General features: G+C 37.6%; 2 protein-coding genes across 4 annotated transcripts in view; one reads left to right on the top strand and one right to left on the bottom strand.

The window, feature by feature from the left end:
• LOC110838093 (peroxidasin homolog) overlaps positions 1 to 7,542 on the bottom strand; it is a 77,164-nt gene extending 69,622 nt beyond the window's left edge. Inside the window, exon 1 of one of the 2 annotated variants that reach the window (XM_022080954.2) lies at positions 6,488 to 7,542. In XM_022080954.2, the coding sequence (XP_021936646.2) occupies positions 6,488 to 6,602 (115 nt within the window). In that variant the 5' untranslated portion in view covers positions 6,603 to 7,542. The remainder of the gene's footprint in view (positions 1 to 6,487) is intronic. The other variant, XM_022080953.2, reaches the window with a different exon arrangement.
• The window catches only part of LOC110838089 (neuroendocrine convertase 1), a 156,321-nt gene that overhangs the window by 78,818 nt on the left and 53,607 nt on the right, over positions 1 to 23,896 (top strand). The window lies entirely within an intron of this gene.

Raw genomic sequence — 23,896 nt, 5'->3', positions numbered from 1 at the left:
TATTTAACGACTACGTAAACACATCTCATATACACAGAAAGATCCTCTGGAAGAGCTTTTACAGGCAACGTTTCTACCACAACCGTTCCCCCCTCCTTTCAGGAATCAAGTTTCTTCCGAGGAATACGAAGAAGATGGGAAAGTTGCAAGCAACTGGAGTGGAGGCCGCCTTTTCCATATTTTCCAAACGTGTGCCTTGCTACTTCGCTGACACACGACTCTGTTTATTGCAGACACAAATCTCTGCTTGCAAAGCAACGCATTAACTATTTATATTTTTCATTTCGTTAAATGTGCAGACTTTCGAGAAAACGTTTTGATTACGTGTCCTGTGTCTCGCCGAGATATGAATTTAGCATATGCCAAATTTTCACGCGATGAATCTCATTCTAAATATTATAAAAACACGATTTCTGTTCCATGTAATTTTTTAATAATACTGGACCTATACAATGAACAGCATAAAATTCGCTAACATATATTATGTATTTAACGACGCTGTCAAAAGCATCGAATGACTGAATAATGAATTGTGAAGGATTTAGAAAGAAGGAGTAATAGCATAATTTAGGTTTCTGTCCCCGCATTCGTCCGGAGAGACTGAGGATAACTACGGAATAATCTCAGTCAAGATATTGCCGATATTTGAACCTTGGACCTTCCGAATAAGAATACGAGTGTCAACCACTCTGCTGAGACATTCGATGTCGTTTTGATACACATGATAGGTTTTCTAAAGCTTCCGAAAGAGAAATTCTTTAATTAGATTGAAGCAGAACATTCCAAGTCAGTGTAATATTCCCATAAAACCGCCATGAACTATTTGTAAGCCCAAACACTCGAGATATAAGCGTACGATAGAAACAGACGATCGTTCGCATGTTTCATATAGATAATAAGGTACTAGTATTTCAAATTAAAAGTGATTCAAAATGAAACGTATTCTTTTGATGTCTCTTTGCAGGGGCCATATGTCTTAGCAAAAAGATAAATGAAAGCTCGGTAACTGTCAGTCTGCTCGGCAGGCGGTGCTGTCAGCAGATCTGCTTCAGAAACAGTTGCCTACCGTTCGGTCGGCATCATTAAATCGAACTGTTGTTGGTTTATCAATATCGTTCTGTGAATGAATTTATCTAAAAATGTTAGCTACAGTACAGCTCAATAATACTCGGTTATATTAATTTGTCAAAAATTATAGGTCTGTTTATTTCAGTAACTGATAAGGATTTACAATATAAAACTTAACGACTTAACGGAACTTAGCCGTACTTGTGTCGGGTGCGCAGATTTAAGGATACGATGACGCTAAAATAAACTACCTGCAATTATTATGAAACGCGCCTACAAATTTAAATTTATTTCATAAACGTATATAGGCCTACAAATTTGGCAGTGGCGGCTTCTTATAAGCGCGGTAAAGAATCTTCGAATTTTATAAGAAGCCAGGCATTACATGATTAGCTGGGCAACTATTAGCTTCTCAGGATGAACTCTTATTCATATGTATTTATACTGTATTTGCATCAAAATCATAATGAGGAGCTCCATAACTTATGGTATTCACCAATAATATTATCTGGGTAAGCAAATCAAGGTGAATGAGATGGACATTGGGGAGATGATAAATGCGTACAAAATTTTTGTTGTGGGGAGCCTGAAAGAAAGAGACCACTCGGAAGGCCTAGGGGTAGATGGGGCGAAAATATTTAAATTTTATGGAAATGAAATTGGATACGGTGGATTGAATTCATCTGGCTTAGAACAGGGACCGATGGCGGGCTCTTGTGAACACGTAATGAACCTTCTGTTACCATAAAAGACGGGAGACGTATTGAGTACCTGACCGTAATATTGGCTTCTCTGTAATGTATCTGATACGTGGATTTAGCCCCGTTCTGTTTAACGACGCTGTCAATACAAAAAGTGTGAGACGTAGATATATACATTGATTTACAATAATCCACGTGAAGCCTGGAGCCCTCAAAATGAATTAATAAGTGTGATAAAGAATTCTTTTTGTCGCACAGGGAAGTGTGACCCCATTCTTGATCGAGTCGCTACTCGTCAAAGACGAAAGCAGTCTGCCGCATTTGGCATAATTCCTTCTCACAATGATATAACACTTTGTCTTAATAGAAAGAAATAAGAACGAGTATGCAGCTGAATGTTGCCGGACCTAAAGAAAAATTAACTTGAATTGACCGGGCACAGTGTACGAAAGATCTCATCCAATTGAGACGAATTTGTATTTGCAAATCAAACCTTAATTGAAACAGGGAATTCAACTATATATTAATCTGAAGCCACAGTAATTTATTTGTTATTCAATGTAGTCCGTAGCTTCTCTAGTATTTTGTTAAAGTTCAAGTGTAATTTATTTCTTTATCTGTTAAAGTTCAAAAGTTGTCGAACTTCGAGTGATAATCAATGACCTCATAAAATTATTAATGTATTGAGAGTAATATGGAAGTATTCGATCAAGGCATGCCTTTAAGGCATTCGCGTAGCATCAACTTCTCGCATTAACTGAATAAAACCATGAAAAAATATCTCTGATCGAGATTCAAAGCAGGTTATCTTAGCTTACAAGGCAAATGGTCCACTGCTAAAGAATGTTAAATGAGTGCAAACGAAAAAATATAACTGTAAATTTATCGTGAAATAAAGATCTGGTAAAACCCATTTACATTCTTATTAATTTATGTTAGAAAGTAATGGTGGGTACTCCGTTTATAAAGTGGAAGAAAGTATGTGTCCTTGAATGACATCCAAACAGGCTGACGGCCTTAAAGTACTTAGACCAAGTGCAAAGAAAAGGACGATTGTGCCTGCTTGTATCTCGACAACAGAAAAGTAACATGCACATAAAAAGGCTTTGCTATGGAAAGAAACATTTGTTGTTGTTTTTGCTGTTGTTGTGTGGTAGCCATATTCTATATAGCTCGCATTTGCTGCCAGTTAGTCCAGAATTCATTACATCCCGTCCAAATAAATGGAGCAGAATTCTTCTTGATAAGCCAGTAGTTGCTCAGCTATTAAAGAAATTTCCAGCCGTCTATGGAACCCAAGAGGTTAATTGCCGAGTTCAAATCAGCTCTAAGCTAGGCCACATGAATCCAGTCCAGGTCCTTATATTCTATTTACTAAAGATCCATTTTAATATTATACTCCCATGTACTGATAGGTCTCGAAGTAGTCTTTTCCATTCAAATTTTCAAAAAAATATACTTTTCTTTGTCACCGCTTTGGGACCCACAAAGATTCCAATGGCTACAGAAGGCTACTTCGCTGGGGATAAGACGGCCGAAACGTGAATGTGGCAAAGTTAAGAATATTTTAGCTCGGACTGTACCTTCGCTCCTTGCTTATTCGTAATGTCTTGTATAATTAAGCACAGTAAGAACTTTATTTTTGTCATGCGATTATTAAGCACTTTTTAATAGATTTGTCATCCGCTTAATTCTGAGTACAGTCTACTGCACGTACACTCCAAAACCCCTCCGGAGCAAATGAACTGGTTTTAACACTTCATTCACAACGCCTCGACACTGTTATTGTCAGCCCGTTCACGCTGTATGTCGCCGACTACAAAAGAAAGCTTTATAAATGTATGCCATCTTTTGTATGCATTTTTCTGCACGACTAACTCTCGACATTGTAGCAGTGGAAAGGCTGTCAAATGTCGGTTAGTTACAACTGTAGAGAAGTTACAGTCGTGTTCTGACTTCTACATTTAGTACAGAATATAAATATTCCCCTTTTCACGCATAAAATGTGCGTATGAAACACCTCGTTAGCTGTGATGAAATTCTGTGTCTTTCGTCAGGGATTTAAACCATGGGCATTAAGAGTTGAAAGCCAACATGGGAACAGTTTTACAAAAACACATTTAACCCCGTAAAGCCTAACGGTAAGAACACTTACCACTTGCTTTACTATTTAGCAACACTGTATTTTGCTCGTAGAGTGTATCGTCTACTTTCTTATGGTTCTCAGAATATTATGACGGGTAGTGTTTTCTTTGAGGTAAGGACTGAACTCATAAATAAGCGTATTATTTAGAAGGTAGTATATTTGCGTCATATTGTGAATTAGGTTAATATTTTAATATTTTCCGTCAAATCACAATTTTTAATAATAAGATAATAAAATATAAAATACTTAAAATATCATTTCACGTTCCGCATCGAATGATCGATTTACAAATTGGAACGTCTCTTACGACATGTTTCGGTTATATTTAACCGTCCTCAGGTATAAAATTAGGTTGGTAACGAAGGTTCTAATATATAAGAGTAATCTGATAAGAACATTTCAATAAACTGCATAACATTGTAAATGATTGTAATTCGAGTTTTAAATTTTACCAATCTAATTTTATACCTGAGGGCGGTTAAATATAACCGAAACATGTCGTAAGAGACGTTCCAATTTGTAAATCGATCATTCGATGCGGAACGTGAAATGATATTTTAAATATTTTATATTTTATTATCTTATTAAAATTTTGATTTGACGGAAAATATTAAAATATTAAGTATTATTTAGGTGCATTTCGACTTGAAAAAGAGGAACACTATAGAAGTATTTTGATAAGTGTAAATGTACAATTGCAAGAAACAAGGTGTTTCAAAAAGCGATTAATGAAGGAGCTCCATAATTAATTTAATCAATTTATAACTTCCTTTCTCCTAGGTTCAAGTATTTTCCTAAGTATCTTGCTGGTACTTAAACCTAGAGTCTAATCCTTCGGAACCACAAAATACAAATGTCAAATGATAAATACTTCGTGCTTGCTTAAGTAATTAATGATTGTAAACTGGGTTAATATTGTATTAGGATTAGCGTTAAGTTAACAAGGCCATTTTGCGGATGTTAAGGACAGGCACAACCATTAGTGCCTGGGTCCATACATGTTGATACAAGTGGCGATGCATACTAACACAGTGCTCGGTGAAATCAGACAAACCAACGCTGATTTATGTACAGCTAACACGTTTGCCGTATCGCAGTTGTGAAGTGAAAATAAAAATATGTCTCGTAAGAATCCGAACCTGAGTGAAGCAGTGTTAATATTATTCAGAATATCCTTATAATATGCTTGAAAAAAGGGGTACCGTTTCTTTAAGATACAGTATCCTCCCATCTATACCTAGGTTTTCATAATGGTTTCTTTCCTTCAGTATTTGCGACCAAAACTTTAACACGTGCTGCATTTTTCTACCAATCTCATCGTCCTTGAGAAATGCAAATGTTTACCTACACGACCATAGCCAAGATAAATGTTTCACTTAGATACATTTTAATTAGGGAAACTTCTTCACTTGATATAGTAAAATCAAACGTGAAAGCCTGAAACCTATTTTATCTCGAGTCGGAAACTACACTGAAAACTATAACTCACTCACCACGATCTGCTTACTCGCATTAGGAATCTGATGTTTACATTTTACGTGTTCCTTACCAGCGTCTCCCGTAGGCGTTTCTATAAATCTTCCTTACATCCTGAATTCCATAAATACGACTTTAATCGATAAACATTTAAACATCTTTCCGAAAATACTGTACGGCTTATACATGGCCAAGCTGCTTCGGTAAGACACGAGGTTAACGAAGATGCGACGCGATTTATGAAACGAGGGGACACACGTGTGTCTGGGGGGGGGGGGGTTTAATGATACGTGTATCTCAATCATCTGGCATGTGACACTGAAATATTTCTTTTCAAATATCCACACACATGTTGCAATCTGCATCATATACCCTTATTATGATACAGATCTTTTCACACGTATCAACACGTATTGGACCTTGAAAGATGACATATGCGGACTGCAATATTGAGAGACAGTTAAAGCAGTGTTGCAGGCCAGCCGTTGACTATGTTGCACCTCAAAAATTGTTATAGTAATAGGTTAATCGTGTACCTATTCGTTTGAAGCCAATAAATTAAGTATTATATTTAATCAAAAATTCTAATTTTAAAAATGCAGTCTACATCTACATTTTGATGCCGAAGACAGAGCGAGAGACAAGAAGGATAGCAGAAGAGTAGAAACAAAGAGAAATTTGATTGGGGAGAAGTGAGAGACACTTAGATTTCTGTGGTGGGGGGGGAGCATCTTATAGTTAGAAGGTCCCCAGGCAACGCCCGCTCGTCCTTCCGGTAAGGAAAAAGTAAGAATGAAGTCTTTGGAGTGATAATATCTGCTAGCAAACTGTCACTAATTTGATGCCGAAGCTCGTCTAAATAATACTTAAGTATTCAGTCCGTACCGCAAAGTAAACACCACACTTCACCATTATAAAGATCAACTGATTAACGCTGTTTAATTAAATAATCGCTGTTTATTCTCAGAATCATGCGAGAACCACGAGTAGTCTCTGTGGGAAAAATCCAGAGCTATAGATTTTTAAAACAGGTGGTACATATTGTTACCAGTGGGCTTTAAAGGGTTAATCGAGCCATCAAACATGAAATACTCACCGCTGAGTACTGGGTTGATGACCACCAGAAGGAGTATTATGAACCACGGACGAGGAGTGTACCAGAAACCAAGCAGCTCGTTTGCTGCCGTCGTCTTCGTAATATTTGGTATCATGTCTCATGACACAGCCAGATCCTCACTCATACCACGGCGCCCTACTTTCGGGCCACGCACTAGGTACGACCACTTTGAAACATCTCGTGGAAAAGATACAGCGAATCGGTGTCGATGTACGAAACAGAATGACAAAGAACACGGAGAACAAAAGACGTCAACTAATTCAGGTATTCAAAAACACTAAAAAGAATCCCGTGTTTTGAGAAGTTTTATGTCATAATTATAAATATAAGCAGAACGTAATTATATTCTTTGTTGAAGTTATTTTGCACAGTCAAATCTGAGTAACTTCTATGAATCACACGGCCCTCTGTTTGCTTTTATTATTTCTGTTTGGCAAACCACAAGCGATTACGATGGGTCTGAGAAATGTCGAGTGTGGCTCTTAAATTCTATTTTATTGGTTTTCTTGGAACCGAGCTCTCAGGCAGCCTTAAATAGATTCAGGTATCTAGAAGAATCTAAAACACTCACACCCGACAACGAAATGTTTTATTTTAGATTATATAATAATTAAATTACAATAGACGGAACCAAAAGTACAATAATTTAATCCTCGAAAAATGAAAAACTAAAAGATGACCTACCCCCACAGACACGCGTTCATCGAAACAGTTGTTCACTTGTTTACGTGGTTACTGTATTGAAATTTGGTACAGTGTAACATCTCGGTCACTCTTTTACGTCTGCGTTGCTGTATCAAGTTTCTTACATACTGACTTGAAGCAGCTACAGATTTCTCAGCGTGCAATTTCTGTCGCTTTGAAAACATGTGACATTGATAAATAGCATATCGGCCAATTTAACACTTTGCTTCGGAGATGTAAAAGGTTCACCGTGAAGTGTTCCGCCCACACACGGGTACCACACAGACTCCCTTCCTGACACACATCTGGCAGCCTCGAAGACTCCAACACAACTAACTAGTTTTTACAACTACTAAGCTACTAAGACCGAACAGCCGTCCGTCACAACCATGTTGGCATCACCCCATGCAGACTACTCTACGTCACATGTTCCTTGCTGCAGAGGTTGAAGGACACACTCGGGTACTTTGAATGTTTAAAATAAGAGAAGTAAGTCCTCTTTACGAGGTTGGAATTAGTTTCGAACTGTGGCACGGTTATTGTTCAGCCACCATAACGAGGTGTCTTATAAATAATGATTTTTAAACCCCACTGGACTGGTCGTATTAACAGCACACTAAATTCGAGGAATGCTTTATTTTTATACGGGTAAATCTTCGTCGTCCACATTAAAAGAAGAACATATTGTGTTTGAGAACAGGGTGCTTTCGAGAATATATGGTCCTAAGAGGGATGAAGTTACAGGTCGGTACAGAAAGTTACATAATGAGGAGATAAATAAACTTTTACTCTTCACAAAATGTTATTAGGATGATAATATTAAAATTCATCTCAGAGTAACAGGGTTTGGTTTGTGGATTGGATTCATATGGCTCAGCATAGGGATCAGTGGCGGGTTCCGGTGAACAGTACAGTGATCTTCTGTTCCCTTACACGGGTGAGAATTTCTTGAATACCTTCAGGCTACTATCAGCTTCTCAAGAACGACTCAGTCAGTTAGATAAAGGTTTAACTTTGGTTTTTGGGTATGAGATGCGTTGAATGTCGAGTATTAATCACCATTTCAGAAAAATATTGCGGTTGCCGTATTCACATTCGCCTTGAAGATGGCTAATGCAATGTCTGCCGAAACGTTAGCTGATATTCAACACTCGACGTAGCTCACACCAAAAAATCGAGGTTATACATTGAACTCCAGCTGCGAAAACCCAAGGAAAATTGTCAGTTAGTTTGTTAGTTGTCTGGTGTTTTATGCGTAAGGAGGTTTTAGTTCAGATAAAAAGCTTCTGAAACAGACTTGGTCGAAAGCCACGATGCAGGTGAAATATTCTGTGTGCAGTGCCAAATACTAAAATGTTTTTTTCTATTTGGAAAACAAAGAATCCGAACCAAATTCCATTATTAGCATACAAGAGAGGAAATACTGGAACACTTGGAATAACAACTGAATTATTTTATACAATGCACAGTTCAAATCAAGAAAGCTGATATGGACAGCGTATACAGCACGTATGGAATGATGAGAAATACGGTACGTAAGAAATTTTGGTTTGGAAGTGTGAAGGACCACCTGGAAGACCTGGGTATAGATGGGGACAACATTCAAATTAACCTTAGTAAAACAGGGTTGGGGGATTGGATTTATGTAGCTCAGGATAGAGCTCGGGTAAGGCTCCTTTGGACACGATGTTAAATCTTGGGGTTCCATAAAAGACGGGGAACTTGTTAATTAGCTTGGAGAACTATTATTAGCTTCTCAAGAAGGACTATTGTTCGGTGCCTTTGTATAGATCAGAGTTGTCTGGTAAACAACGACTTGTCAGGTGAGAATAATAAATATTCCATTCCAATTAACCATGCATAATAATCCTCTCGCCGTATTAAAAGTAAAGCAGCGTCATTAAACAATGCGTTAATATATTAACCAACCACCGATCATTTACACTTATCCGAGCAGCTGGCAATATTTCGTCATTCCTCAAACGGACACTGTAGAGTTCTCTTTCGTCCCTGTCTTTGCTAGATTTGCTACGTCAACTTCAAACACGAAGCATAACAGATTTTTCTGGAATAGACTTTCAAAGGGACACGTAAGCAGAATCATAGAAAATGTAAAAAGCACAAAGCACTTTTGATGCATAGGTTTGTCGCTATTGGAAGACAAGGCAAAGAGTGATCTTTTGTTGCCAGGTAGGACGCGTTACCAGAAAACGTCACGTGTAATTAAACACGAAAGCTATTTTTTTTATTTCCTTGCTTTTGATGTCTAAGAAACCAAAGCTTTCGATCTCATTTAGTACAGAATTTATCAGAAATATATATCAAAAAAGATTCTTACATTACCGTTAAAGTCCACTAACCACGTCTCTCCTTTTTCGTGACGATAAACCGACTATAAACCGTAATGTAAACGCTGTGAGTGTGACATAAGCTATTAACACAACTAAAGATGTTTTTTTTGTGCTCGAGACACTGGTAAAAACCGCGTTTTCCAAGCAGAATCTCTGGAATATAATCAGCTGGGCTCCTAAATGAAAGAAGATTAGACTGCACGCTCTATTGAGCGCATACGCCAAGTAAACTGACGCGGACAATAACCAGGTACAGAATCAACAAAGTTTAAAGTGACTAAGCAGAAATGACTTGGGTCATTAATCACGAAGGTTGCCCGCAAGAGATGAATCTAATCTTTATTTACGGCTAATTTGATTTAACTTAATTCGATAAAATAACTACGCCTACACAGGTTTTAATTCTTTATTAAGTATGTTCAGTGCTTGTTGCTTAGACACAAAATATAATCAAGTGATTTATAAATTTTATTCATGTGATAACATTTCAACTTTTTTCGTCGTGTTCAGCGTTGTTGTGTGATCCTCCGAAACGTTTGTGTCTACCCCGAAGATCAACGACGACATCTTCACCGCCGTTGGATGAAATCTCATGCAGAAATATCTCTTTCACTTAAGTTCAATAGATTTATATGAAACGTGTAGTCTGCCAGGTAACATGAAAATGGAAAGTATAAATATTAAATTCCGTGGGACGTGCATCTCCTTATGTTTATAACTTTTTAACACTTTAAAGCCCAATAGTAACTATACATCCCACTTGTTTCAACGACGAATAATTTTTTATGTTGTACCTATGGGTTTCGTGTGATTCTTACTGAAACAGGGATTATTTCCTTGAACAGCGTTAAAAATTTGATCTTTGTAATGGTGAAGTGTAGTGTTTTCTTTGCGGTACGGACTGAATTCTTAAATATTATTCAATTGCCTACGCAGAGTATCCATGGGTTTTGTGCGATTCTCAGTGTAAACAGCGATTATCTCCTTGAACAGCGTTAAAAATTTGATCTTTGTAATGGTGAAGTGTAGTGTTTTCTTTGCGGTACGGACTGAATTCTTAAATATTATTAAATTGCCTACGCAGAGTATCCATGGGTTTCGTGCGATTCTCAGTGTAAACAGCGATTATCTCCTTGAACAGCGTTAAAAATTTGATCTTTGTAATGGTGAAGTGTAGTGTTTTCTTTGCGGTACGGAATGAATTCTTAAATATTATTTATACGAGCTTTGGCTTCAAACGGCTACTGGAGCCACAAGTGACCATCCAACATAAACAGGTTAAACAGCACAATGCAGTTTTTTGTAAACACAAATTTCAAAATATTCGTGTTCATGTCCACGTTGAATAAACCGCGAGGAACTGTCAGGTTCATTATATCATAATCTCTTTGTTATCCAGTGCGGGTGGTACAAGAACATATGAAGAAAAAACATACATTATGCCCATAGACCGTTTTGAAAAACGGCTATATTTTTAACAGTTTTATAAAAGCTAACAAACATTAAAGAATGTTTTTAATTTATTAACACGTTATCAGAATTGTATTCATGAGTTCCATTCAACTAAACAATTATGTCTGATAAATGAAAGCATCTAATAGAATAATTAAAAACACACATAAGTGATCATTCATGTGCTGTAACAACACACAGTTAAATTGAATTATATTGGATACTCTGGAATTTGGAGCTTTGTATATTTACTTTGCGCTCAATGTGCAAACTGAATGCATATTGGAGAGATGATCTAACTCCAATTTCTCATCTTCCAAATCACTCAACAGATTTCCACCTCAAAAGTTGCAGATTCAACTAGTCCGTAATTAACAAAACAAAACATAGAATTTTATACCGTTATGATGTGTGATTTTGTCACAGTTATTGTCTCGTGATACCAGTATTGTCCTGGGAATTATCAAATGTTTAAAGTATATTTTATATACACGACGTTTCGGTACTTATTTCTACGCTAGTCTTTAGGTAAATGTGAATAGTACCAGCCTAGTAATACTCTTGGGTTCAATCCTAGTCAACGCTAATCAGTTTTAAGACAATCAGATGAAGATGAGATTAAAGCCAGTTCCAGAAACTTATTTAAATAAACTTAAATTAAATAATGCAGATTCGCACTGTCTTAATTGTTTAAGACAATAATAGCGGCCGAACGGGACTTTGTGATTCGTCAGCTGCTGTTTCCAGAACCGGTGACTTAGGGGTCAATAATGACTGAACGCAAAAGGAATTTAACGGATGCATCTGCGTGACACATTCGTACCAACCCCAACAAACTCAGCCATGACATTGCGACCAGCTAACGAAGAGATGCCAAACTGTTCCTCGAATTTATTTTTAATGCACATTAACACACAGTATGGGTGGCATTACAGGTGTCTGCCCTGTCGACCTACTGTTTTTCAGACTTTCGAAACCGCAGATCAGCATGAAGTATTGCAGACTACTGTAAATCGATCTATACGTCTTCGATTATCTTTATAATGTAAACTAGTAAATTCCTCGTGAATAATGAAGGGGAATATAAAGCCATAAATATCCCACAAGGCCCAAAATTCCTTAACAGTAAACGATCACCTCCCAACCAAATATTGTAGATTACGCTACGTAATACATTTTATGGCGAAATGCGCCGAAAATCAGTACCACAAAAACTGTCGATGCTGTCTTCCAGGTTGTTCGGAAATAAATATATTAAACGTCAATCCCAAAGATGCAGCCAGTATGTCCCTCCAAAACGTTATCTATCTAAACGTCCACACTGGGTTATAACCCAGAACATAATCTATCCTCACCTCCGTGAGAACCTCAGATCTGACATGGACTGAATTTTTTTGTCTTATGATACGGTCCGATGACGGGCTCTTACGTATAAACACGTTAATGGACTATCGGGTTCCATGAAACACACTTTCTTTTCTTTTAAACTAGCTCAACTTCTCAGGAATCAGTATGCTAGTTTCCGTTCACGTTACCTTGTATTGGAGGCATGGTCTCTTTAACGGGTTCCCTGCAATGTAATAAAACCCACTCCATCAGCAATCCCTGGAGTACAAGAGCTTATTACTTTCCTCGAAGCCATGCTACAAAAAGAATTAACATACTGAAAACCTTTGCAATCCGAAACGTCCAAAATCCCTCACTGACTTCTAAAATTTCTGTTTTTACTCGATAAGCATGCAGAAAGGATAATATTAAAAGTGTTGGTTATAGGATTCAAATTTTAATAGTCAACGAGGCAGCCACAGATTTTCCCGGGCAGTGCGTCATGAAAATGTCTTCTAGCCCCTCCACTTTCTCCCCAATTAATAACAATTCATGGATGCTGTATGTGACTGAAATTTAGCCGACACGAAAAAGTGTTTCGCCGCTGTCACTAGAGATTTTTCTAAGTTCTCGAGTAGAACTAAGATTTTCCGATTAGTGACGTGTTCTGAGTCTGAAGATTTTATGTCTTCTATTTTATAATGTGATCGAATTGTTGACATTAGCGTAAATTAGCAGGTTTTTCACGTATGTATAAATGATAAATTCATGAAAAACCCTCACGTAAAGACATGACCGCAGGGACATATTTGTGGTTGGGAGGATTTTATCAAAATAAAACTTAAGTAAATGGACTTTGCAAATATAAAGGTGACTGGCTAAAATCTAATGGAGAATGTTGTGATGATAATACCTCTTCCACGATAAAGACATTTTCCTTTACCAACTGGAAAATTCCCAAAGACGATCATCCAGTAAGAAGTTACTTGTTTGTTTAATCGTTTTTTTAACCAAAATATATCTATGATGCACTACATTCTCCTTGGCGTAATAGATACGAAAAGTAGTCAAAGTAGACATATTTACTGAAGTCAGACACATGAACATACTTCAGATGGTAGAATACTTGGGTGGTCCATTCCTACTACAAAGATGCGTCCTTCAAGGACCATGTGGGATAACTTAAATAGGTAGAGACGTCTGAATCATACAAGGTTGTGGTTACATTATAAGATACCATTTCAGAATAATTTCGCAACATAGAAGTTATGCAAAATAGTTAACGTAAGGCATTTTCTTTTCATTTGTGTGATTTCGTAGTATCGAAACAGCTGTAAGATTCGATAAACAAAAACGCGGCGCGTGTTTTCTGAGTAATAATAGAGCTAGTTATAACTGTCGAGGGCCAACAACAGAGCATCGTCATCAAGACGCTGCTGTCATCTATAGGCCAAACTCTGAGACGAGTGTGTCGAAATACGAGCTCCACCACTGATTCCTTTACGTGCAGTGGCGGTACACACACCTCTAAATATATTTTTTCGATTATGTTTTTATCAGAGAAACCATAAGTCAAGACAGCGGCAAATTAAAAACAGTAACAAAAGTTGTGATAAATGAAGAATGTGAATTCGCATTGTCTAAACGCGTCTGCTATAATACGTAGTGTAATGAAATTATAAGGTAGTATATTTGCGTCATATTGTGAATTAGGTTAATATTTTAATATTTTCAGTCAAATCACAATTTTAATAAGATAATAAAATATAAAATATTTAAAATATCATTTCACGTTCGTTCTAATATATAAGAGTAATCTGATAAGAACATTTCAAATAAACTGCGTAACATTGTAAATGATTGTAATTCGAGTTTTAAATTTACCAATCTAATTTATACCTGAGGACGGTTAAATATAACCGAAACATGTCGTAAGAGACGTTCCAATTTGTAAATCGATCGTTCGATGCTGAACGTGAAATGATATTTTAAATATTTTATATTTTATTATCTTATTAAAATTGTGATTTGACGGAAAATATTAAAATAGTAATGAAATTAGTCATTCAAATAAAGCCCAGCGGGAACTGAAAGCACCACTTGATTTAATAATCAACAATTCTGAATTTATTTGGTTCGTGTGATTCTTAAAATTAACAGCGATATTTCCCTCAGGAGCGTTAACCAGCTGGACTATGTAATGGAGAGACGTGGTGTTTTCTTTGCGGTACGGACTGAATTCATACAAATTATTGAGATGAAATTTGGCTTCAGGGGGGGAGGGGGGATAAAGTGTTTTGAGGTTAATGAAAGTTCAACCGTTACGCCTTCTTCAAGACACGAAGAGGAGGGAGTCATCAAACCCACGGCCAGGAAGACGAAAGACACTCTCCACATCTGTGTCAGGATCTTCTTTAGACTCTTCCCTGGGACTCTGGCACCAATCCATAAGCCGACGACCGTTCGTTACTACGTGGCATCGTTGCCAAGACAATGCGTGTGAAGACAAAGAGAGAGAAAGAGAAATGTAGCAAAGCAGAACAAACAGGGCAGGTGATATACCGACGTGTACGCTAACTGCAGGTATTACGCCGCTGAAATTTCTTTCCGTTGACCTAATTTGCTACAATGGGGATTACTTTAACTCAGCGATACCTTATTATCACCTGGGACTTCAGTTTCGGATACAAATAAAAACGTGCAGACACGTGTTTCAAGTTTTAACGTACAACGTACCTCAGGAAAATGCCAAGCTAATTTGAAAGCGTTTGCATTGTCACTCGACTTGATTGTTCTTTTTGCCTCGAGATATATCAGTGTTGTCGTGCCCTGGCGTTCTGTTTTTACAGCTTTGAAAAAAGAAATTAAATGGAAACTACTCTGAGCCAACTCAATCCATTTGCCATCCTCACAGCCCACCTCCCGAAGATCCAACTTGATGTTAAGCTCCCATCTCGTTCTCAGTCTGCTCAGTGGTCATTTTCCAGAATGATTCCCCACCAAAATCCTGTATGCACCCCTTGTCTCCCCCACCATGCGTGCTACATGTCAGCCCATCGGAGTCTCCTAGATTTCACTATCCTCAGAATGCCAGGTGACCCGTACTATTCATGCAGTATTCTAAATTGGTTCAAATATCCACCCGAGCACACTGTTTTAAAACGCTTGTATTCTATGTTCAACCTTCAAGGTAAGAGACCATGTTTCACAACCATACAAGACAATCGGAAAATTATAGTTTTGTTCGGCAGTTTTTGGCCTCAAACATCATGGCCGTCATCCCGCACCCTCCTTATTCGCCGTGTGACTTCTTCCTCTTCCCAAAGATGAAAATTCAGCTAAAGGGAAGGAGATTTGAGACGATAGAAGAGATTCAGACAGAATCGCAGATGGTGCTTGACAGGCTGACAAAGAAAGATTTCCAGGGATGCTTCCAGGCTTGGCAGCGGCGCTGGGATCGTTGTGTTCACTCCCAGGGGAACTACTTCGAGGGTGATGGATGAATTTGATACCTGAGATAAGTGTACGGGTTTTTATACGCGCAGTCTTGAAACTTTCCGATCGCACCTCGTATATCCTGATCTTCGGTGTTCATGATATATAAAAAAATGCATGGATTAAAAATATTTAATCTCTAAAAATCTGAAGCTGTATCAATGCGCATTTCTAAACTCCAGCACTCCTTATAAGCAGCAGTGCAGGAACAATGTGTATTCTTGGATTAAACAACTTGGTTATTAATCTACTTTTGGCAGCGATCCATGAAGAAATATTCGGACGAGATCTTATAGCTTACACCTATCTACTAACAGTTACAAACCTAACGTCTGCTACTTGGGGCTGTCCAGACGTTGGCACATGGCTTTTATAAACATTTTCCATGCTACAAACGACATATATCGCTTTGGTATCATTACTTTCATTTTACATAAGCCTATATTTGCTGTGTGATATTACGAGCGAAAATAAGCCTTGAGACTTAAGGATATAAACCATTCCAGCAAGTGAATTTTAAGGTAGACATACTGTGGAAATATAAAACAATGAAATCGCAATGTGTAAATAATCAAAACTGTGGCATTCTTTATATTAATAAGCAAACAAGATGCTGTGTGAACTTTTTATCTCATTTTCCAGAACAAGTTAACAAAGACAGACATATTTGGTGAGATTTTAGGTTCTCAGAGGTCCGTGTACGAAGATGGCTGTCTTATGGGATGTTGCGCTGTGTAGTCTGGTAGAAATTGACAGTTGATTCGGAGGTTCTTACTGCCTCCATCATCAGGGCGAGGAGGCTGAAAGCAACTCTGAAACGTGGATTAATTTCCACGAGACTACATGCCACAATGTCCTAGAAGACGTTTCTGTTCGCGTCCGGTTTACCATCAACTTCAGGGTTAGAAATAAAATTCCTTAGTATTTTTAAGCGATGTTTAATATCAGATATTCGAAGATTTATAGACCTTTCCTGGCACAGGAGGGCGAAAACAAACACTTTTTCTGCCCCCGTTTTAACGTTTAGGAAATGAGAAATGTAAAAGAAATTAATTGCATTGGAATTCGAATCCACACTGCGTTTCAGGATTTTTATTTTACTGGCTCTAATTCAAGGGCTTCAGAGTGTGCGCTGAGATTCCAAACTTATTTCCAGCTGGAAGGAACTGATATATGGGCGGTCATATATAGAGAATTGTTATATTTTTATGTCATTATTTATTTAATATACATTTTACATGTAGTCCTTTATTATATTCATCTCATTCTAGAGTTCTGCTTCTCATCCGCGCGATAGAATTTTTGCAATTTATAATTTTATTTTTATTTTTTTTTATCAAAGAACTTGTTATTTTTCAAGTTCACATATTTCTTTTACATGTAACTTCATTCTTCAATTATATTTCACAATTTACCATACCATCCAGCAAAATTGTACTTCTGAAATAATCACTGACTGTACATTTGCTCGATTTCGATTCAAGATAGTCTGAGAGGCATTAAACGTTGCTGTGTTTATACCATAGGGTCGATATCAAAAATGGTCTCTAAAGTCAGATATTTGCGCCGTGTTACTGCATTTGAGATTTGAAGATTTCTCACCAGTGTAGATATATGTTGGTAATTACGCCTTGAAGATGGAAGGAATGCGTTCTTCCGAAACGCTGGGATCTACATACAAGTCCACACGAAGTTAGAACCCATAATACCACCATCTACCCCTTAGATATCGATCAATTTCTAGCAGAGACAGGGCGCAACACCCCAGAAGGGTCATCTTCATTGACGTGTTCAGTTGTTTTGTAACCTCTGCAAGAAATGTCAGCGGAAGTTCTTTGGAACCAACGTACTGAAACGGTGTCTTTGGCGCACTCATCCGACTTATAGACCAAAGTACTAACGACATCTGAAGTTTTGATTGAAAAGTTTTGGCCAGAAACGTGATAAAATCATGGAAGTTTCCGTTCTGAAGTTCTTTAGCCACTTCCCCCCCCCCCCCCCCGTGAATCATTTGTCGACATTTAATATTTAGGACAGTTTACTAATTCCTGTAGTCTCATAGAGTCTGCAAGTTTACTCTGCGTTGTGACGACGAGGCATCATTTATAAATTAATTAATTTACATACGACTTCCTCAGTCCAATTTTAAGATGCTTTCGATTTTAACATGACACTTGTTAGTGGTTAAACTGAAATGAGAGCTAGTTAACGTAGTTCCTATTTTTTAACAGCGTGAATTTGTCCTCTCACTTGAGTTCATCCTTCTACACTTTCAGACATTTTACGGCACGCAGAATTAAATTTTAGTTTACTTTTACAATTAATGAGGAACGCGGAGACACGGACCGTGGGAAAAAAAGTGTCTAGGACGCTGCCTTTTAATTACCACTCTCAGAACTTGGAGCCCATTTGCACATCTTTCAAATGACATCATACATCATTTAACTTTACAACTCCGTAGTTCAAGTGTCCTATTCAAGTCACAGTTAGCTTTTGCTAAAGGGGAAACTTAAAGTTTTATCAATAATTCCCGTGTTCTTGTAAAAGAACACGATATTGGGGTTAACTTGTAACTTCTAATGATGATATCGGACCGCTTATACTTTCATCAGACACCACTAAATATTTTGCATGTCTGCATAATCACCAGTCTAGTCCTAATATAATAGCCTATATCAGTCACACTTCGCTGGGTGAGCACGCCGTTCGTTCAATCCGAAACATATTTAAATTACAATTTGACGGTGGCGACTGTGGTAGCAAGATATACAAACGAAGCAATATTAGAGCTTATGGCGGGGTCTGCTCTAGACAGGAATCTGGCTTCAGTCACCGTGAAGATGTCTTCACACGTATTTAATTTACTCTGTAAACGCCTATTACAAATTTTGTACTTTCAATATGGTTTTCATAGCTAATGCAATAAATTGTATTACTGTTCAAAACAAGACAGGCTCATTCCCGTCGAATTTTACAGGTCGTAATCCCTTATTAATAGGAAAAATATATCGGACTTAACAGAGTTACTGTCTAATTTATATATGTAATGAAATTCAGCTCAATATTTGAGGTTCTGACAGCGGTACAGAAGTCGATGTTTTTCTGGGCTGCAGAGGAGTGTGGACTTGCAGGTAGATACCAACGTTTCGGATGAACATACTGTCTACATCTTCTGTCTTCAGAGCTAAACTGTTTAAGGGGTGGGTATTGATCGCTTGGAAGATGGGGTCGTAAATTTCAATCGCAGGATAAGTAAGACATGATGCCATTTTTTTATCTTGTCGTGTGTGTGTGTGGAAGAACCCAATCCTAGAATTTCTACAAAATATCCAAAAAAGTAACATGACCAAAGTAAAATCCATAGGAGCTTAAGAGGTATTACGCAGGTGTAACGCACACAGAAGACCGTGTTTCCACTGCGATGTCAAATATTTTAGTGAAGTCATGATAGTGATGATGTTCTAATGATATTTCTATCATGTCAAACGGTGACGGGGGAGGGGGACAAATATGTTTGTGTTTTTAGACATGATGGGTGCAATACATCAAACTCGGGGGGGAGGAGGGTGGTTTATGACCACCGTGTCGTGCCACCCTTTCTTCTGGACGAAACGCCCATACGATCGGTTAGAGGGGCAGGAGTTGACGTTTAATTGCTTGTCAGATTATTGTCTGCCCAGAGCGATTGGTCTCGAATCAAACACCGCGATAATGTCGGACTATTAATTAGATCAGGTGACTATCATTCACAACTAAGCCTATAATTGTCAATGCAGCAGCAAAACAGATAACGGCTGTTAAATTCTTCTGGAAGGAAAGAGCAATTCTCCATGGTAACCAACTGCATAAGCCACCGTAACAGGGAACAGAACAGTTCCTGGTGTCTAAATACGTGAAATTGTCGATTATCCTCTATCTCTTCATCTATACGCAAAATGATGGATTCAGATCTCAGGAATCTATACTTTTATAAGCGCTTACATGTAGTGGTATTCGGGATTTAAAATTACCGGAAATTTTGAATCGCGGACAAAGCCCGGAAAGACACGGGAAAATTATTTTATTTTGAACAGCAAAAAAGTGAATACTACATCAAAAATTGAAAGACATGACAATTTAAAATAGGTTATTTGCGAATTTGAATGAAAGTAAATTTGTGGTATGCACAAACTGCATTTTAATTGTGGCCTGAGGATCATACAGTAACAGCGAAACGTCGAAGACAAGTTAATGTAAGTAGGCATTGAACAGTACTTTGATTATGAAATTGGTTTTATTCTTTCCTTGTATTTTAATTAAAAAATTTGCCGCCTCAAAACCATTTCAAATAAATCTTACATATCCCAACGAGGTATATATTCTTAGCTGTGCCTGTATGTTTGAAGGAGAACGAAAAAATCGACAAAAATTGACAAATGAAAATGTTCTTTGGGGTTTTGGCGCCGCGTGGACTGGTCGGTAGATAACAACGTTTCGGAGAATCCTACCGTCTCCATCTTCCATCGTCAATGTCGTGAAAATCTCAAAATCTAAATCGACAATGTTCTATCTTACATTGATTTAAAATAGAGTATGTATCTGACAGATAAGAATCATCTGACGAGAGCAGAGATAGACAGTCAGGCCCTCCCAATTGTGCGTACACTTATAGCGCACAAAAATGTGTTTATACGAGTAAGTAAATTTGAATGTTCTTATGGTTAAATGTTCTACTGCGAACAAAATTCATTTGCTGTCTATATAAACCTTATTTAATTAGTAATATGTCTAGCATTTATGAGGTCGCTGTTTGGTCCATTATAAAGGGATGTGAAAATAAACAGACCCAGAGATCAATCAAATGCGGGGGGGGGGGGGGGGTGTTATGTGGTTTTCCGTTAATATATTTCTTCCATAAATGTTTGATGGATAGGATGCAGGGCTGTGTTTGTCTCTCAAATAATCAATATACACCATGTTACATAATTATTTTACCGTTCGTAAATTCTAAATATGATTCACAGTTACTTGCCGTGGGCAATGACAGAAAAATGATCACTCAAATGACATTGCTATCTATGTATATGGCAATGTAATACAAGATTAAAAACACGCATTGTTTAATGTAAATTATAATTTAAAAGGCGTTCTTTACGCCGTATCACGCTCGATGACGTCAGCAAAACAAAATTGGAATAACAAATTCATAAACTGTAACAATAGCAATAGTATTAAAAGTAATTTTACGAAAAACGCGGTCCACACTGTATTCTTTGCTTCGCTGGAAATAAATAAAACTTTAATACAAGGAAAATGTTAAGTAACACTTATTTCTCATTTTTCCATGTAGGTGACAATATATATGGAATACCTACTTATTCCGAGATTTTGCATTCAGCCACTGAGCTTTCTATATAGAATTTGGAGAGGTTATGAATTAAATTTTTGCTTTTTAATATAGCGTGTCATGCAACTAATTTATAATTTGATAGCCTAGAACCATAATATCAATGGTCGAATGTTCAGTTTCTGTGAAGTACTGACATCGCTCGATATTCAGATGTAAAAATATTGAGGAATTAACTATTATATTATTTCTATCAGTTCTTTCGAAATTTATACTTCTTAGATTATTTAATGACAGAAAAACTACATTTGTAACTCACAGACTAAACAGTGTAGCTATCCTTGAAGAAGATTATAACAATTTCGTTTCAATCTCTTTGTCGAGCTTCTGATAATGAAATTGTAAACACACTTCTAGCTTGGATTAAACTGCGTAAACATCACAGGGCGCATTATACGTTATCTTAACATGTTGAGGGCAATTTATCATGTCAGCAACATTGTTCACGACTTATATGAAGATATTAGTCAGTGATGGGGTATGATTATCTTGCTCAAGTGTTCATGCCACTTGTAGGACTAGAACCCGGGACCATAAAGCTTCATAAATGGGAGCACGTGGCTGGTTGTTCCACGTGTAATCTTTTAACAAGTTTAATGGCATGGGTGGTTATTCTCGGGATATTGTACTTAAATTTATATGTGAAAAAGTACGGGGAAAGTGGTCGTTAAGTCTGCAGACAAGTGTCTGGTGCCTGTGGAACATGATACGAGTGTTTTGACACTGCCTGATTCTTATCACGGGGAGACTTGGCAGGGGCTGCAGTTCCGATATTTTTCACAAACACCTTTGCCCCCCGTTGAGATGCAGATGCACTTTACAAGCTATGAGGACAGAAACTTCCGAACAGCAAATACAAGACAGCTTGTTTCATTTTGAAAAACCTTTTCCCATCTTACAGGAGAGACGAGGCGAGACATTCAAATTCGTATGATAAGAACACGGCGATGCATTGTTCCTTGGCCTTTGTCATTTTTCATTCCTCAATTAAACAGTGGCGCCCATAACCCACATTCTACGTGTATCGTATTTCGGGGTGTAAGATTTCAGTGAGATTCCTTGCAAAAGTGGCATATGGAAAAAGTTAAGCAGAACTGAAGATGGCTGTCTTCTGGGTTGTAGCGCCGTGGGTCTGATACAAGCCTATGAACATTTCACAGTTCCTTGCTTCCTCTATCATAAGGGCGAGAGTTACTCATCGCCCCGATGATGGAGGCAGCAAGGACCTCTGAAACGTTTTTAATCTTCGTTTCCACCCAGAAGACAGCCATTTTCGTACTCACCACCGTGAGAATCTCAAATTCTACAAAGTAGTTCATGGACCATATACTGTATTTTAGTTTAAGGGAATATTCTCCTTGTATAAACGTCAGATTGTATCATATATTTACATTCCCATTTAGTCTACGCATTTATTATTTACAAAGCGTGACTGTTTGCCGATAAATAAATTCTGGACCACCGTGTGAGTACAATCTTACTCCACCCTTCATCCCCCAACCCCTGGTTGAGTAAAACATTAAGGGCGTACTTGTCACATTCTACTTGTTCAGACAATTTATTTACTACATTAGCAGTTATAATTCAAACCCGAATCCTGTAGTACCCTTCAAAACACGCCCTCTTCAAACACGCCCCCTACCGATCACAGCATAAACATTATAATTTAGTTGAATATGAAACAGACCAGGAATTCAGACTATGTCCCGTGTACTTGATATCTTCTTTGGAGGTTTATGTCTTCATATTCGAGGTGTCACCACCGTCATCACCATCATTATCATCGCCACCACCAATTATTAAGTTATTGGCTTGGTAGAGTTATGTGGATTAAAATTGTTTCTACCATCTTCCATCTCAAAAATTTCCTACACTTTGTTTTGTGTTGACAACAAGTTTTTGGATCACCTTTTCAGACGTTCTTCCTATACGTTTTAGCTAGTGCTTTGTTATAGACCCAGAACAGCGTGTGACCCGTCAAATTTGAACGGGATTAAAAGTTTTTGTGTCAGACAGTAATACAATTTCTTACAGGTCAGTCTTTGCAGAAGCGAAACTGTTCACGCTTCCATTTCGCAAGAGCACAGCCAAACTCCGCCAGACCCCATCATAGGCGCCAAAATAAACTCATTTGCAATTCTTGCTACCAGAGTACCCACCGTCAGAATTGTATTATTTCGCTTCACATTAATCTAATCTAATATCTCCAGTCTCTGTTCTTCTCATTTGTTTCGCCATTAAATTTCAATATTCTAATCTATATAAAAGCTATATTCATATAGCTGAACTTCTATAGAATTTTGGTAAGACACAAGTAGATTCCTTGAATCGTGAGATTAATTATACTTAACTGAGATTTAAGTTCACTTCGTCGTTAGAACATGCGGTAAGCCAGAACAGATGATAAGCTTTCCTTGTTTCTGCCGTTCCACGTGTTAGTTTTGCTCTGTACCACAAAGTTGACACGTACCTAAAACACGCAATTATAGAAGCCTTTGTAAATTCTGTAGGTAAATAAATACAGTCTACATATTCAGAATGTCTTCAAGTAGGCAAATATTGATATCCCTCGTAACACTCTTACTTCCAGTTTAAATATGCTCTTGGGGTCTCGCATTTGAGATGATTTATTGGTGTTACTATTCTAGGGGTCATTATGTGATTCGAAAATCATAACCGCCTACTTTTACTAAT

The sequence above is a fragment of the Zootermopsis nevadensis genome, unplaced genomic scaffold (assembly GCF_977971745.1).
Source record: "Zootermopsis nevadensis isolate Lab colony 2312 unplaced genomic scaffold, Znev_1.0 Znev_ptg000008l, whole genome shotgun sequence".
In the NCBI taxonomy this organism is placed as follows: domain Eukaryota; kingdom Metazoa; phylum Arthropoda; class Insecta; order Blattodea; family Termopsidae; genus Zootermopsis; species Zootermopsis nevadensis.
The sequence above is the reverse complement of the archived record's forward strand: the minus strand, read 5'-3'. Positions and strand labels throughout refer to the sequence as shown.